General features: G+C 39.9%; 1 protein-coding gene across 1 annotated transcript in view; it reads right to left on the reverse strand.

The window, feature by feature from the left end:
• CPEB3 (cytoplasmic polyadenylation element binding protein 3) overlaps positions 1-8934 on the reverse strand; it is a 141202-nt gene extending 132268 nt beyond the window's left edge. The window contains exon 1 of the mRNA XM_014531561.1: positions 8785-8934. Within this exon, the coding sequence (XP_014387047.1) occupies positions 8785-8838 (54 nt within the window). The 5' untranslated portion in view covers positions 8839-8934. The remainder of the gene's footprint in view (positions 1-8784) is intronic.
• Between the last annotated feature and the right edge of the window lie 10068 nt (positions 8935-19002).

Raw genomic sequence — 19002 nt, forward strand, 5'->3', positions numbered from 1 at the left:
CTTTGTTGTGCATGTCACACAGTTATAAACTTTATCATCTTATATTTTAATTCATGTCTGCCAGGGAGCTGTCTCAGGACAGGATATAATTCAGTTTTTTAAAAAATATATATTTATTGATTTCAGAGAGGAAGGGAGAGGAAGGGAGAGAGTTTCTATAGAAATATCAATGATGAGAGAGAATCATTGATCAGCTGCCTCCTGCACGCCCCCTTACTGGGGATCGAGCCTGCAACCCAGGCACGAGCCCTTGAACCGAATGGAACCTGGGACCCTTCCATCCACAGGCTGACGCTCTATCCACTGAACCAAACCGGCAAGGGTGATATGATTCAGTTTGAATCCCTAGTGCCTGACTTCTGGTGGAGGCTAGTTAAATGTTTATCAAAGAAATTATTCTTACATTGCTAGCTACATGCAAATGACCAATAAGTGCCTAATCAATCATCTGTAAATGTAAATCATTAACTCACCCAACAAATATTTACCATGGGCCTAAAATACCCCAGGTACTGTCACAACCCCTAGGAACACTGCAGTGACAAGGTCCTTGCCTCGTGGAACCTACATTCTTGTGGAGAAACAAAACTAAATAAACCAGCTCATTTCAGAGGGGGACACGTGCTATAAAGAAAATGTGGGATAGGTGGAGTCACGGATGACCTGGGGAAAGAATGCAGCATCAAAGGCATATTGAAAGATGGTGGCCAGATACGAGGCAAGCAGATGAAGAATAGGACTGGACATGGAGCCAAAAGACCTAAGTTTCCATTTCTACTCTGTCACCTCATTAGCCAGGTAATATTCTGAGTCTCAATGAGGATGATAATCCCTAACTCACAAAAACATGTCAGGATTAAATAAAGTAACTTATGTGAAAAAGGTGAGGCCAGGGCGTGGCACTCAGGGCCTGCTGTATTTGTTAGCTGTATCTATTTGGAGGACACTAAAAGTAATATAACCCCCAAAAGCTGAACTACATGGATTATGACTGTAAGTGAAGATGCCAAAAGAAACTTAACAATGCAAATCCCATCCCTTTGACCAGATAATTCTGTGATATGTGGCTAACAAAAAGACTGCATATGCTATCCTGAACCGTTTATCTGAACTGAGGATTCTACTAATTACAACTGCTTGAAACAACAATGTGGTAGAGTTGAATAGTCTACCCGTAATACCAAGTGCAAACACACGAAAAACACAGATTCTGGATCCAAAAATTCTCTCTCAGCCTTTCCCTAGTATCTCATAAACTTTATTGGTCTTCACGATTTTTAATCCCCTGCATATGTAGGCTATATTTCTCTAGTCCAAAAGAGGAAAGGAAATTTTCCATGGCGGATTACACAAGAGAGGTGCTTCTGGGTACATTTACTTCCCATCCTTTTTACATGCTCCTTATCTGAAACCTAAGAACTAGGTCTCCTGGACTTTGAGTAGGAGGTTAGATTGTCAGATCACTAAAATGTTTCCTCTGAAGTATTTTCATCTCTAATCAGTCCCCAAACCCTACCATGTATTTAAGATAGACAGCCTTTTGCCCCTTACATCTCTGCTTTCCAATCTCACATTCTTCAAAAGAATGACTGGCTGAGTGGGCCTACTATAACCTATTCTCTGTCAAACTCTTAGACCTGTTCTCTCCTTAATATTTTTAAGTGTTATTGTCAGAATTATTCTGACCCTTTCTGATCAGTTCTAATATTAATATCTTGATTTGTGAAGACAGGAACAAAACAGATCATCATGACAGAGTAAATTAACTCCACAAAAATTAGATGAGTAACAGTGACGAGGTAAAGAAAAAATTAACTCATAGGATGTAAGCTATCTAGGCATGCCAAACCTACAAATACAGAGTCACAGCTCAGAAACTATGGAATGGTCATAAAGTCTGGAAACACAAATAATATTTTCTATTTTTAACAAATTAAAGGTGTCCTCTATGACATTATGTACATTCATCTGCTTCCATATTCTATGTACATCTTGCAGAGAAATGCTATGATGACAAATCTGTCTCAAAAATGTTTTAAATATACTGTATTGTAGAAAAGACAAAGCTATAGCAGCTTGTGTTTAAATGTTTACTCGTTCATTTAATGAGCACCTACTAAGTGTCAGGTGCTCATGAACTTCTAGATGCTGGTTCATTTGGCAGCACTGACCACTTAATTTAGTTGCATTGTATTACTAAAGACAGGGAGATACTTTTTTCTCTTGTACTTTGAAATAAGTTTGAATGCTTCAGGAATGAAGATATTTGGCTGTACAACTGTCTTATGCATACAAAATCAGTACACAATGTTTCCTTTCCTTCTCTTCATGTACATTAATTCTATGATCACTCCAAATGATATAAAGGCTGTTTGGTGCCCATTTCTATTTTTCTCCTTTAAAGTCTGCCAACAAGGATTCATATCGTATTTATTATTCCTGAGGATTATATAATAGTGCTTCTGGACAAAATAGGCTTGATTCCAAGATGCCAATTTATTGTATTATTTTAATTCAATAGTATTTTTCTATTTCAAGTTAAATCAAAATGCAAATATTAGAATGATTTCACATGAAGAAGTTCACATGCTCAGCACCTGTAAAGACCAAGAACACTAAAGGCTAGGAAAATAAATGTAAGAGAACTGAAGCAGAACCCCTCAGAACAAGCCATCTACAAGATATAAGAACCAGCTGTGGAAAATTCCTTGCAAGGCTGGCTACTGCAGCCACAGCACTCTCCCAGGGAGAGCCCCTTTGAAGCTGTGGCTATATTCCTCAGCTCTCAAGATCCTAACTTGGGGCTGTACACAGAATTCTATCTCTGCGAGCCACATTGGCCCCTACAGAGAGCCAGGTATTGTCTTCAGGGAAGCAGTAATAAGGAGCTTCAAATTACAGACCTTGGAGATTCACAACTACCAAAAGCAACACTTATGGCATTCAGGAAATTAAGAGTTGAAGCATTTCTCTCATCACCAATTAAAATAGTCACAGAGCAAGGAAAATTCTTCCACTTGCATTGGTGAGTCAGCCATAAGCAGCAGCAGGTAGCTAAATGTAGACATCCTATGACATAAGCCTGCACTCCCTAGCCCTGAGCGCCAGACTGGCTTTCCAGGACAGGCAGTCACCATAACACACAGCATTCCAGCCCCTCTCCACTTCCAGGCGCCACGAACTAGTGTTTAATTCTGGACTATTGGTCCTCTGTATCCACGGGTTCCGGACCCGCGAATACAACCAACGGAGGACTGAAAACGGTATTTTCTCTCCACCTTTTGGAATCAGTGGATGTGGAGGGCCAACTATATGCTTTGTTCTACACTATTTTACATAAGGACCCCGAGCATCCACGGGTGTTGGTATCCACAGGGGTCTTGGAAACAATCCTCCATGGATACTGAAGGACAACTGTAATTACCAGTAGTTAAGCAGGCATTGACGAGCCATACCAGTATCTAATTTTTCTGAACACTTTGTTCTCATCCTCTCATAAAGCACACCCAGAAGAGAGGCTCGCTCTCGCTCTCGCTCTCTCTCTCTCTCTCTCTCTCTCTCCATTTTTACAGACTGGGGAAAAGCATCATTGGCTAAATGCCTTGACCCCAATCGCCAGTGACAGAGCTGAGGCTTCAACCAGGGTCTTCCTCACTTCAGGTTTCATGAGCCGTACACTACTCTATGTCTCCTCCATCTCTTTCCTCAGTAAATCCACGCGGCTTAATCAAACCTTTCACATTGCAGTAAACAGAGCTGTGGGTGGCTGTATTCCTCATCCTTCTGACACTAGCAAAAACCACCTGTGCAATGATAAGTTGCATGTGGACAAAAATTACCCATATGCGGCCCTTGAAAGACAGAAAGATAGGCTGGCCAATGAGGAAAACTATTTAAGTAGAAAACTGTCTTAGAAAATATCTAAAAACATTACATTTCTGAGAGATCACTTCTGTGTCAACTTACTGAAAGATCATAAAAAGTTTAACACTAACTACTTTTCAACACGCAATTCTGAAGTATACAGTTTATATTATTATTGCTTCCAGTAGCATAAAAACCTTCTAATATTTCCTAACCAACCCCTTTTTATCCAATAGAATATAGATAATGTGGCTTTGCTGGCATTCATATTAACCATGCCATAATACGTTCTCAAACAGTTTGTGGGGTCGGGTGGACTTTAAGTGGCTTTGCATTAGAGCGGTAGTTAAGAAACCAACTACAGAAGAATCTCCAGTTTTAAATCTAGGTCATACTATCCTTATTTAAGAGCAAGCATAAGCTAGATAATTTATATTACTTCCTGAAAATATATTTTTAAAAAGGAACATGGACAAGTTGAAAAAATACTGTTTCCACAGGATTTATTATAAATAGGCACATTTAGTTTTAAAATAATTCATAATCCCATGAATTCATCATGTAAGGAACTTCTCCCACAGTTATAGATAACCCACCAACAAAATTAACACTAAATTACATTTAACTAGACTTATGTCAGAATATATCAAATCAACATAATTACTTTTCAATTTGGGGTCGGGGAAGAGGGAAGAGATAAAGGTAGAGATGCAGACAGATAGCAGAAAATTTGAATTTTTCCCCAAAAAATACAATATTCAAAAATATATAAGCTAACTAACTAAATAAATAGTGGAAAATATTGGCTACTGTGAATTCCAGTGGTGGTGTATGTATGGGCACTGTATTTTTCTTCCTATATTTTTATACATATAAAGATTTTTTAGACACAATTTCCAGGGTATATCACAAGGTCAAGTACAGATTCAGCCGATGCTCCTGCTTCTACCCTGCACTGTTAACTGAAGTCCAAGAGGTATCATAGCCAAAGTATTAATGCCTCCCCTGGCTCAGAGGCAGACTGCCTAGGTTCAAATCCCAACTCGGCCAGTTTCTGGCTGTGAGCTTGAGCAAATAATATAAATGCACGAACCCGCAAGTCATCAGTATAATGAAGATAATAACAGTCTCTACTTCAAATGAGTTCCAATGAAAAACTACATGTAAAGAGCTTAGCACAGGGCCTGGCTGACAGGTAAATCGGTAGTTTGCCACACTGTTATAGTAACCAGAGTGTATTTTCAGACAGAAAAAAAAAAAAGACTAAATGACATTACACAGAAGTTTGGGGTTATTCAGATTGCACTGTATGGAACAATTGGCAATCCATACTATGATAAGATCATACAGAGCCTCAAGTCACCATTACTATAACAATAACCATCACCCAACATTGATATGGTTCTTACTTACAGGCCAAGCACTGTGCTAAGCATTTTCTATGTAGTTTCTCACTTGAATGCATAGGAAGCAAGGAATTATTATTCCTCTTTTACAGATGAAGAAATTGAAGGTCAACAATTATAATTTGTTCAAGATTATGATGGCAGAGAGTTGAGATCTGAACCTGGGCAATCTATCTCCAAAGCTTGCTTCTGACAGCAACTACCCACCTGAACTTGGGCAAGTCATTTCCCACATTGGGACTTCGATGTCCTCTGGAAAATGAGCAGAGTGGTGGGATGGGTGCTCTCAAAAGCCCCTTCTAGATTTTTCTGGACAAAAATGCTACTTAACCCAATTCACTACTGTACAGAAAGCATCTCCACTCTAGTCCTTTACATGCCTAGGCGTCTCTAGTCTTGTACAATTCCCTCGGCAGAGTGCCTCCATGTTCTTGAGCTCTGTTTGGTGGGAGGCATCGGTCAGGTAGGGAACCTCACTAGAAAGTTCCATAACTAAGTCTCTTTGAATTGAGTTCAAAGAAAACCTGACTTAAAATGAATTCTACCGGACAGCACTATTTGCTTGCTACAGGGAAGTTAAGAACATACATCAACAAAATTAGCCAAAAGCTCTAAGACCTGAGTTACGTCACTCTACCTCTCAGGACCTCAGTTTCCTTATTTATAGAAATGTAATGGCTTACAGATACAAGTAATCCCTAATGAAGCAGCCATCCCAATCCAGGGAAACCAATCAACCTTGTCAGAATTGAGAGAGCATGTGCACTTTGAAAAACCACATTTGAATACAGTTATTGCTTTTACCATATAAACTACAGAAGTAAAGCTCCAAAAAAAAAATCTATTGTGTTTGGCAAACGAAAGTGAAGCAGCATTGGGGAAGGGGAAAGGGAGAGGCGCATGGATTTTTTTAAAATATTAAGATACATCAGAGTAGATAACTATTGAAAGCCCCTTTTAACGCAAAGTGTCTGTGAAATTTTAAAAAATCAAGTTAGCACTCTATGAAATAAACTTTCCAATTCAAAGAAAAAAATCCTATTTGTCAAATAAACATTTAAAAAAAAAAGTCATTAGGACTACTTAAGATATTTTCTCCCTTTTGTAGAAAAATTATTTAAGTAAATGCACAAACATGTAAAGTTCTCCACACAAGACTCAAACACACTTCAAACATACTTTATATACTTATCAACACAAACCAAGTCTGATAATATTCCAAGCCAAAATACATCCTAGTTACTCCTACTCTGATTCTAATGCTGCTTCAAAACCCGGGAGCTCCATTTTAAGAAACAAAGTGAGACATAAAGTCCATGCAGTTCTTTCTCTGGTCAAATATATAAAGCTCAATTTTAAATCAAATCTCTTCACCTACAAATCTTTCGGCCATCGTTGCCTATTTAATAGCACCATTAGGTGAAAAGACAAGGGACCAAACGCAATCCAGTGTGTCTGGCTATAATTAGCATTGCTGATAAATGGTCTGCTGAGAAACAACATACTACTTGTCAATATCTGTTTGGGGGAACTTTTATGGATTTAATCTCTCCCCAGATCCCATTTCCGGAGATAATTAATCAAAAGCTAGTTGTATTCAAATTCAACTCCTAGAAAAAGATAACTGATGTCTACATCGTCAGCTCTCAATTCCTAAACCTCCTTATTAGATTTGAGGTTATCCTCTAAGACTTGGTTCGGGACTTGGGTTGGGAGCACCAAAATAAAAAGAGGGCCTATTAGAAAAAGAATACCATGAAAAAAGTGGACAGCTTTTAGAAAAAGAGCTCTCCTACCAAATGCAGCCTCCATCCCTGCCCTACCCCACCCCACCCCAAATAAATGCAGAGAGAAATTCCAGAAAGGGGATTCCTCCTTTTCTCTACCTACCAAACTGATCTCATCTTGCAGTGTCTTTTCATTTTTTTTTAATAAGCAGACTTTAGAATGGCACAAAATAAATGTTACTATTACAATCTTCCATCTCTGAAGAAGCCTGTGAAAACTTGTTAAGATCCTTTCTCATTAAAAACCCTCATACACACAACTGATGGGTTTCATGGACCTCCTTCAACTATCAAGATTAAAAATCCTTGCTCTAGCCGAGAGAATCATGTGCTTCTCAATAACCCTACCTCCTCCTTCAGGGATGGGAGGTGCCCAAACATCACATCTGAAACACAGAACAATAAAATGAAGGCTCCAATTGCACCTGATGTGTTAAACTACCGCTGTCAAATGCTGGTTCTGCCATTTTTCAGCAATGCTCAATGGATTTGTTTATTTTTTTCCTTGACCACACAAAGTGAGTCTCATCCAAAGCCCTCCTCTCTCCTTTCTTTCTTCTTTTCCTTTTTAACTGAGCCTAGAATGTTATGGCCAAATCAATGTATAAGTGAAGGACAAAGGTTTGCCTGAGAACAAAAGCCCCCAGTGAGCACTCACCCTCACCACCCCTTTCCAACTCAAGATGTTCAGGACACTGTCAACCAGTGTGGCCGAGGGCCGGATCAGAAAGCAAGAACAGAATAAGGACACTCCATTCAACCTTTTTGTCTGGGGCACTTCCTGGGTTTTTCATTGGCATTTAACACCAAGACACAAGGCTCGTTTTTCATTAAAGTTGCAAGACTTTCACTTTGCCCAGTTTCAAATGGTGTAATTGATCTGCATTGTCTTCTTAAATAACCCAACTGAAGGACACTGCAGCTTTAAATATTTCAGTGCTAACTAGCAAATAGACTCCATTGCAATATGGCTCTGAAGGTCGCGTCCTATTGTCTCTTTCCTCTGGAAAAAGAAATTTTTTCTAAGTCCATCTTCTAGGTAACATAGGAAGGGTTACCCCTAGAATTTCCACTCTTCATCTCGGTCTCTGATAGAGTTCCGATGGTGATTGGAATCTCACACTCATAATTTTCCTGGCAGGGGCAATATGCTGATTGCTATTAAAGATGCCAGCACCTTTTAGCAAGACATAAACACATGTGTTCACATTAGTTTAATTGAGCGTATGCAACTGTCTGAAATGGCACCACTCACGGGCTTGTTCATCTCTTCCAGGGCAGGGCCAGGGTGCTTTAGGAGTGGACGGCAGCCGTAGCCCGCACTCTGCCCCCGGAGCCCCAAATTGCATAACCTGAAAAGTGTAGCTACTTAAACCGACCGGAATCTCCGCCTACTCATCCTGGGTCGATGCAGGCACCTTGCCACACACTTGCCGCTTTACTTGTCAAAGGAGGTCAAAATAAGAGGCGTAAGAACGGCGAAGGGAAAAAATAAACTAAAAGAAAAAGGCCCTTTTCTATCTTGTCAGGGTGTATAGACACGTATCTTTGAATAGTCATAGTGTTCCCCCATCCCGGGGCTCGGGAGCGGAATGGCCCCAGTGAACTGGGGGCTTTGGGAAGGGGGCGAGGGTAATCAGTGGACTATTAAAAGGCAGGGAAGGAGGGGAGGAGGAAGCGGGGTAGGAGGTAGGAGGAAGGCGAGTGCAGGTGCACTGGAGCATTACCTGAAATGGCAACAGATTGTTACCATTATCGGTCCGGAAAGCGTTATCCTCCATCCAGGACTTGGAGGTGAGCGGGGCCGCGCGGGGGAACTTGGGCGGCGCGATCACATTGCTGGAGAAGGGTTTTTTGAGCGGCGAGATGGGGTTGAGCGGTGAAGGCACCCCGACGCCCACGCCCACGCCCACGCCGACCGCCACAGACCATGGAACCTCAGAGGGAAGGCAGGGGAGGGTGGGTGGGAAGAGATCAACCCATGAACTTGTCTGCATATATGCCTAACGCATGGACACCGACAATGGGGTGGTGAGGACATGGATGGGAGACAGGCAGGAGCAGGATGGGGTTTATGGGGGGAAAGGAAGGCCTATATAATACTTTTAACAATAAAGATTTTGAGAGAGAGAGAGAGAGAGAGAGAGAGAGAGAGAGAGAGCACATCCTATATAATAAAAGGCCAGGGACCATAAGCGTAATGACCAGAAAGACCACTTGACCAGTCGTCATGAGGTGTATTGACCACCTCTCGGTCCCTCCCCTCCCCCACCTCCCCATCCTCCCAAACCCGCCCGCAGGCAAACGGGGAACCACAGGGAAGCGGATGAGTGGTGGCAGGGTGGGACTGGGGACTGGTGAGCGGGTGGAATGGCTGACTTCTTGGTCCCTTCCCCCAGCCCACAGGCTCCAATGGATCAGCGATGGGGAATGGGGGAACTGGGGTGGGTGGTGGGAGGACATGGCTGGCTGTCAGGCCATTGGGATCCCCAGCTCACCCCTGGCTGCTTGGGGGCTCAGGCCAGTGGGAAAGCAGGCGCTGGCAACTTCACCTTCATGCGCGTGCACTCAGCCGGCCGCTGATGTAATGCGCTGCCTGCTCAGGGCCACTCATGCGGGCACCACCGATGATGCTGCTGCTGCCGCTGCTGCTGCTGGGGCTGGGGCTGGGTTTTGCTTTTGTCCATCAGTAAATCATCCTGCATGGTTTGCGCAGCTGAAACGGGAAAAAAGAGAGACGCGTTATTGTCAATGTGATCGTTAATGCCCCTCGCTGAAGCGGGCGGGTGTTTTACTTGCGAAAATCCAGTGCCTCCGCTACTAGCCAATTGCAAAGCAAATCCATAATCTCCCATTTAGAAGAACAGGTCGGGCTGGGGTGGGAGGGCTCACGCACGGTCTCTAAAAACACTGTGAGAGCGTCTTCACCCTTTCTGATGTCTTGGTTCCCTTTCTGGATTAGTGAGAGATGTGCTTATAAGACAGAAAGACAGCAATTTCGCCACGTCTCTTTTCCCTTCACCGGAACTAAGAGCGTTCACCCGGCAATGAGAAACTGATTCTGGTTCCTGTTTTTTCCCAAGCACCACCCTCCCCTAGTTATTTGCATACGTCAATAAATACTGCTGCGTCCTTCAGCAAGGTTAAAAAGACACCGCGCACGACCCTTTCTCCCCCCTCCTCGATTCTGACACTTTAAAGAAACAGCAGCCTCATCCCTCTTGATTAGCAAACTGCCTTCTAGCGTTGATAATTGTTTCATTTAGCAGCAGCGAACCACGAGGGAGGAAATCCTTGGCATTTGTGAGGAGGACTCAGCTGCACAATCGTTCTCTGGCCTCCCAGTAGCTGCAGCACTCCATTTTGTTAGGAGACAGAAAAAAAAAAAAAAGAAAAAAGAAAAGAAAAAAAAACCCCACACCGTTTTTAAAGAGGTAAAAATCTCCTGAAACGTTTGGAAGTGCTTGCTTCTTGTTACTCTCTAAGGATTAAGGATTTTCTGCTTATTCTCCAATTTTCTTGTCTCCAGTTCTGCTGCACAAGAGATTTTTGGCATCTCAGTGGTTCAGGTCTCAACAGGAGCCTGAGAATTTCTCTGCAGAGTGAAGAAATGTTCTAGTTGTATTTGAGGTCAGAGAGAGAGAGAGAGAGACACTCTGGCAGACACTGAGTGTGAGATGGGGTGGGGCTTTTTTTTAAAAAAAATCCTCTAGGGAGGAAAAAAAGAAAAGTAAAAAATCCTTCTGGGATTTAAGTAGAAAGTCAAGATAATTCTGGAGTTGCCAGATTGTCATTTTTGAATCCTCCTGCTGCTGCCTTGGTCACAAGACTTCAGCAAATTTAGAATACACTCTCTTATCACTAGTATTAGCAGTGAAAGATTATGGTTTGAAGACCCTGAATTACCATATGCTAGCAAAAGTGTTAAAAATAGCAGAGTACAAAGTCTCAAATTCTCATACATTGTAATTATAGTGCATTGCCATCACTGCTTCATTTAGCCATATAAGGAGAGTATGGTATTTTCCATTTCGAATAGGATTATATTCACCCCTGCCTACTGCCTATTTTCTCATTCACGGACTATTATATTCACCTCTACCTACTGCCTGTTTTCTCATTCACGGATGAAAATAGTAATCACTCAAAACCAGATTGCCATACATATAGTTACCACTGAGCTAGTGTGTCCCTTGGAACATGTTAATTGTATTAACTATATTAATATTACAGTGCTGAGACCCTGGAAACAAATATTTTGAAATTTTAAGGAAGCATATGACCAAACATATAATTATTTTAGATGAGAATTCAGTATAATTGTAACAAAGTTATGAATATATTTAATGCAGTTAATTCAGATACAGAGAAGAATTTTCTCAGGACACTTGTGAAAGGGCATTCAAATACAGGCAGAAGCTCGGCCTTTGGGCATCCTCATAATAACAACTGTTGTAAAATAAATGTATTGGAAATGGAGGTGCTCCTGCTCTTAACTATTAAACAAAATTATGTCAAACCAAGAAATAGGATTAAAAATAGTTCCATTTTATTAAAGACTATCTTTAAAATGATTACAGTATGTCTAATCATGGGGTTGTACACTTGAAACTAATATAATATTGTACATCAACTTTTTATTTTGTTATTTAAAAATAAAAAACACGAAATGGTTAATCTTTCATTTTAAAGTTCCATACATAGACAAAATAGCGGGCTCAAGAAAATGCTTCACAGCCACCTTACTCTCCTTTTCTACTCCTTTCTCCCCTATCTCCCCCCCCACACCCCCGCAAAAGAACCCAACCCAGTATGACATACATCACAAATGGCCAGCTACTACCAATAAAATCTACTTAAGATTGATTTTATGTTCCTCAGTTCCCTTGGTCTAAAACAATGCTTTGATCAGTATTGAAAAATATGACACAAAGAGGCAAGCGAGGCTGGGATTCACAACACCAAGTTCTATTGCTACCAAAGGAAATGGTGATAGAAATAGACATTTTCATACTTGGTTTAAGCAGTGCTGCAGTAAACCATTATAATCTGAGATTTGAGATGCTTCCAGTGGGTTAGAATTGTCTTTACAATAGCCATATCATCATGGCTGAAAGATGCAGTTGCTTCTAATTTCAATCTCACAGCTTTTCTGATGCTTGTACAAATGCTTTTTGTTAATACTTTCAGTGTAAACTACATGCTCTTGGTGGAAAAAATAATGCTGTACTATAGCAAAAAAAAAAAAGCCAAAAAGTAAGCTGGACTCAGAATATTTTATAAAGGCTGTAATTAATATTAACATATTTATTGAATTTAAAGATTTTTATCATACCATGAACACCCATTTCTCTTCTCAATACCCTTAAAGATATACATTTCACTTTCTGCATAAATTCACTCTGTCAAGGTCAAGACCCATCTTTAATAAATAAGACCCTTTAAACAAAAGGTAAACAATAGATTAAGATAACATTTACAAAGTTAATATGCACTCTCTTTCGGTGACTGCTTGTATAGTTTGTTTGTTTGGATCAGGGTTTTTCTGTTTTCTTTTTTTCTTATTTACAGCAAAGTCCGAGAAATAGATACCTCCTCCTTCCCCTCCCCCCACCACACACACACACAATAGATCTTCCTTTACATGCAATCACCCAATCTCAAGTAACAAATTCTTAGTAGCAGTTACCTTTGAGGGTCCAGTTTTTAAGGATCGATAAAATTTAAAAGTGTACAGTATTTATTTTCTTCTTTCAGGTTGATTATGTGACCGCTCTGGCAAAAGCACTTTGACAACTGTAAGAAGAAAGGGCATGCGCAAACGGGGAACTGTGGGGGCTGAAGTCCTTCACAAGGTACTCTGCCCGACTGAAGCACGTTCAGCCAGAAAAGGAGGAAACCTCGAAAATAACTGATTCCAGGGGGAAGAGGTTGTCCCCGGTGCACATTATATCTTCCTAACCAATCTACATCACGAGTTGTTGAAATGAGAAGGAGAAAAAATAAAATGGCTTGTCAACTTGATTTAGGAAGCCAGGTTAAAAGAGAAACTGGATTGTAGGGCTCAAAATAAATAAACCCAGCAGAGCTACCTTAAATGGTATTAGAATGGTAATGACTAGATAGCCAGCAATAGGAACCCTACCAGAGCAAAAGAGACTGGGGTGGGGAGGGATGAGAAAAGGAGGGGACTCATGGGGGAAGATAAATACTTAAAATCTGACCATATATAAAAGAAACATTTTTAACATTATAGAATGAAAAGTGCCTCAGTGTGAAATGTGATATTAAACTTGGAGGTCAGGTGAAAGTAAGTTTCAGTCACAAATTTCTGACATCTTATCTACCCAGATTTCTTTGTATTTGAGTTTTCAGTAAAGGCACAAATCGTTTATTTTACCTGATAGTCTCTGAATCCACTCACCTCCTTATTTTACTTGGCAAAATGAAAGTTTACCTTGCATTACTCATACAATGCTCAATTAAATAAAATTCAACTCTTTTAAGCTAAAGTAATATTTGCTGAAATATTTAAAATATTAAAAAAACATATTTAGTGTTTCACTGCATAGGACAGTGACTTTTTTATTCGACAGACAGTAGATACAGTTTCTATTTTTGTTGTGTTTTTTTTTTAATGTTCAGTGTGCCGGGCCGGTGTGGCCCAGTGGTTGAATGTTGAGCCATGAACCAGGAGGTCACCATTCGGTTCTGGTCAGGGCACATGCTCAGGTTTCAGGCTGGATCCCCAGAAGGGGGAGTGCAGAAGGCAGCCCATCAATGATTGACTCTCATCATTGATGTTTTCTATCTCTCTCTTCCTCTCCCTTCCTCTCTCTGAAATCAATAAATATATACATATATTTTTTAAAGTTTCAGTGTACATTTTTCCTAGTTTAACATCATGACTCCAAGGCTGGAATCTCACAACATATTAACATCAAACGCTATTATCTATAGATTCTGAAAGCAATATTTCAACTACCAGTTTGCTCATGTAAACAGAAGATATTATTTCTTGTGGTATTTGGCTCAATGACATTCACCCAAGGGGTTCAGAGTAAATGTCAGTTGATGACTATGCTGACTGAACTTAGAACTAAAAATGTTAAGCAGACCTGGCCGATTTTGTCAGTGGTTAGAGTGTTGGACTGTGGGCCAAAGGGTCCCGGGTTCAATTCCTGATCAAGAGCATGAACCTCAGTTGCAGCCCTGGTGGGGACATGTGTGGGAGGCAACCAATCAATGTGTCTCACCTCTCTCTCTCTCTCTCTCTCTCTCTCTCTCACACACACACACACACACACACACACTCCTCCCTCCCTTCCACTCTCTCTGGAAATCAATGGAAAAAATATCCTCCGATGAGGATTAAAAAAACACATTTAATTTTTAAAAAAATGTTAAGCAAGAAAGAACTATATGCATATATGCATAACCATGGACACAGACAATAGTGTGGTGAAGGCCTGGGGCGGGGGGGGCCTGGGGGTTGTGGGGTATATGGGGTTAACAGGAGGAGGAAAGGGGACTCTGTAATACTTTCAACAATAAAGATCAATTTTAAAAATAAAAAATAGAAATAAATAAAAATAAGATAGTCTTAATTTTCTATTTCCCTTATTCACCAATTAAAACTAAAGTATTACCAGAGACTATCAACTTATAGCAGTTAGTAGTCTTTGTTTGTAGTTATTTCTAAGGAAAAAAACTAACAATATACGAGGAAAAAATCATTTTTAATCAATCTGCCAAAAGCTTTTTAAAAGAACTGAATGATCTTATTACTACTATAAGCTTAATTTATATTCCCTGTTTTATTTCTCTTCCTCTAACCTCCTAAAGAAGCGTCACCTCTGCCAAGGTGCTTTACTTCCATTTGCATTCCAGAGCCAGTAAGGATCACCTCAAGGTTAATCTTATTTCTGAAGACTTCCTAACCTACCAAACTTCTATTACATCTTCAAGTATTGGAAGTTGTGTGGTTTTTTTTTAATCCCTCATAAAATCCTTACAGGGACTTGATTTTTAAAAATAATTTGAAATTAATTTCAATATTGAATCGGTAAAGTAGAAATTCTTACGTTAGTTAGGTGTACTTGAAAATGGTTTACTTAGGCATTTATTAATCCATTTGACCCTTAAGTACAGATCTATTACTACTTTGCACCCTGGAGAAAAAATAAACTTTGGTTCTTAAACCTTGATAAATGATAATAAAAATTAGTAATGTACATACTTATTTTTTTTAAAAATATATTTTATTGATTTTTTACAGATAGGAAGGGAGAGGGATAGAGTTAGAAACATCGATGAGAAAGAGACATCGATCAGCTGCCTCCCGCACACCCCCTACTGGGGATGTGCCCGCAGCCAAGGCACATGCCCTTGACCGGAATCGAACCTGGGACCCTTCAGTCCACAGGCCGACGCTCCATACACTGAGCCAAACCAGCCAGCAATTAGCTGCCTCCTGCACGCCCACATGGGGAATCCAGCCTGCAACCCAGGCATGTGCCCTGGACTTCCTGGTTCATAGGTCAATGCTCAACCACTGAGCCAAGCTGGCCAGGCTTAATCTAATCTTATTGTATCAACTAATTTCTGTTCTTCCTTCCCTAAAATGAGCATTCAAATCTAAAAAAAAAAAAACAAGGTGTAAATAAATACCAAGCAAACAATAAATTATAGGAAGGCTCCCCAAAAAGGACAAATAACTTCTGTACTAAAATCCTGTTTTTTATTTAACCAGAAAGGAAGCACTTTATGAAATTTTGTCTTCAGGTTACAGAGCTTAACCATATACCTCCTTTGAATAGTCATGGGAAAATATAAAAACAGAGATTGCAGAGCTGACTCACTGAAATACAACTTTCTAGGCTTCCTTCCTTCCTTTCCTTCTCTACTTACATCTTTAGCACAATGCTTATAAGTCCTAGGTAGATGGTAGTTGTTCCATATGTTTACTGAATGAATGAATAAATGGATGGAAGAATGAATAAATGAATGGATGGATGAAATATAATTTCTGATTATCTAAAACAGCCAAGGTTTGAATAGATGTTAAATTATTCTCCATGTAGAAGAGCAATTACTTTTTCATCAGCTGTAAGAATAAATATGAAGGGGGGGTGGTATAAAGTAGAAAACCATCTTGGCCCATATGGTATTCAACAGTTTGAAGATCATTTGATTATATCATGAAATAACATTCACTAATTAAACAGGAAACTTTGTTCCATGTAAGAATTCACAATCTAATAAAGACACCCCCCCACCCCCCATAGAAACTGCATCATTAAGTTCTCAATAGCCATAGCCACTACAAGCTAAGTCCACTGGAGGTTTTATCCGGCTTTATCTTGCTTGACCTTGCAGCAACATTGACATAACTGACCACACTTTCTGGATACACCTGCTTCTCTTCTTCCCTTAGCTTCCTTCATGCTGTCCTTTCTTGATTTTCTTATATTTGGGCTCTCTCTCTCTCTCTCTCTTCTTTGCTAATGAACTTTAAATAGTTTTTCAGGGCTCTACCCTAGGCCCTCTTCTCATATCTCTCTACTAGAGGCCTAGTGCACAAATTTGTGTACAGTTGGGATCCCTCGGCCTGGCCGGCGATCAGGGCCGATCAGGGCCGGCTGGCTGGAGGGAGGTACTGTGGGAGGTTGGCGGGACCGTGGGAGGTTGGCCAGCTGTGGGAGCTTGACTGTGGGAGTGCACTGACCACCAGGGGGCAGCTCCTGCATTGAGCATCTGCCCCCTGGTGGTCAGTGCGCGTCATAGTGACCGGTTGATCAGTTGAGGGATCAACCAGTCGTAATGGTCGCTTAGGCTTTTAGATAGATAGATAGATAGATAGATAGATAGATAGATAGATAGATAGATAGATGTAAGTGACTTTCCCAACTATAAGGGAAAGACCAGGCCTATCTTGTTGATAGCTATATTCCTGACATCTATCACTGTGCCTAACACATAATAAATAGGTATTCAATAAATATTTGTTGAATTAAAATTATATTTATATGCAAAGGGCCAAGAATGCCAAAGCAATCTAGGTGGCAATAAATAAATAAACCTACAGGTGACTTATACTACCAAGTATCAATACTTATTACAAAGCTATAGTTATTAGACTGTGTAGCTATTGGCACAAGGATCAGAAAGTAGACAGATGGAACAAAATAAAAAATCCAGAAACATCAACATGATGGTCACCAGATTTATCAAAACAGTAGCACTATAGTAGTGGAAGGATGATATTTTCAATAAGGGATATTGCAGTCAACCGAATAGCTATATGGCAGATTGTAGGTCTAAATGTAAATGGTAAACAACAAAGCCTTTAAATGAACATAGGAGGATATTTTCGTGACATTAAAGTAGTCAAAAATTTCTTTAACAGGTCACAACAGTAATAACCATAAAAGAAAAATTTAATAGGCTAAATCAAGAACAATTGTTTACCAAAAGCCAGATTAGAGTGAAGATTCACAGAATGGGAGAAATATATGCAATATATATATTTTCGACAAAAGACTTATAATCAGAATATACAAAGGACCCTTGCAAATTAATAGCAGAAGATATCAAGACATCCCAAAGAAAAATGGGCAAGAGACTTCAACAAAAGTTATCCAAAGAGCCAAAAAGCATATGAAAAGGTACTCTACCTAACCAATCATCAAGTAAATACAAAATAAAACCAGAATGGCTAAAATTGGAAAAGGCAGACAAAGCCACATATTAGTAAGGATGTGGGAGCAACTCATTCTCAAACACTGCCAGTGGAAGCATAATTTAGTGTTGCTATACAACCACACTGCAAAACCATACAGTAGGATCTTCTAAAGGAAACATTCACATACCTCCTGACCCAGTAATTCTGCATCTAGACCTATGCCAAATAGAAATGCCAACATGTTCACCAAAAGACATGCTCAAAGCATCATTATTCATAATAGCCCAAACCTGGAAACAACCCAAATACCCAACTACAACAGAACATATAAGCAAATTTGTGATAGATTTATATAATGGAATATCAAGATAATGAGTAGACTTCAACTCTATAGAAAGATATAAATGAAATGCATGACTATAATGAAGAGTGAAAGAAGCTGAACACAGAAGAGTACATACTATATGCTTCCATTTATATAAACTTATAGTAAAACTCATTTATGGGGTTAGAAGTCAACATAGTGGTTAACTTTGCCAGAAAATAATGATTGGCAGGGGACATCAAAGGGGACTGCAGGGACGCTGGTGGTACACTCTTACACACAGGTGTGTTTACTTTGAAAATTCAGAAAACCTAACACAATTTATACACTTTTCTGCATTGTGTTATATTTCCATTAAATTTATAAAACATATACATGTATTTGTAAAGGCTAACTATCTTCCATAGGGTAAAGATGGGGGAAAATAGTACAATTTGGCCATACGGGAAGAGGAGCCGTAAGTCTGGGTCATCTAAGCTAGAGAAATAAACTGAGGGTTCCCTATGCCAGGTCTGTGCTAGAGGCACCAAATGCAAAGATGAAGTCCCTTGACTTCAAAGACCTCAAAGCCTGAAAAAAGGGAAGGGGGCGTGGGGGGAGGCCTAACTTTTGTCAGCTATGATAATTAAATAGCCCCTAGGTAACCTAGAAAGATTTTAGATTATTAAAGTCTAAAGTAATTTATGAGCAGAAAGTCTACATCCTCTGAGTGAGGAGGATCTGTTAAGCAATTCTAGATCAGATTAAGTGTGAGAACAGAACCAGAGAAAGGGAGAATGGGAGCAAAAAGGGAGCCCGGTGAGCCAGGTGTGGTTTGGTGGACAATCTGAGAGCATCTGGGGTTTTTTTTATGTTTCTTGCCACTCCATTAGTTTTAAGTTCATTCATTCATTCATTCATTCATTCAACAACTGTATGAAAATCCTCCTAGGCACA

Source organism: Myotis brandtii, unplaced genomic scaffold, assembly GCF_000412655.1.
Source record: "Myotis brandtii unplaced genomic scaffold, ASM41265v1 scaffold810, whole genome shotgun sequence".
Taxonomy (NCBI): domain Eukaryota; kingdom Metazoa; phylum Chordata; class Mammalia; order Chiroptera; family Vespertilionidae; genus Myotis; species Myotis brandtii.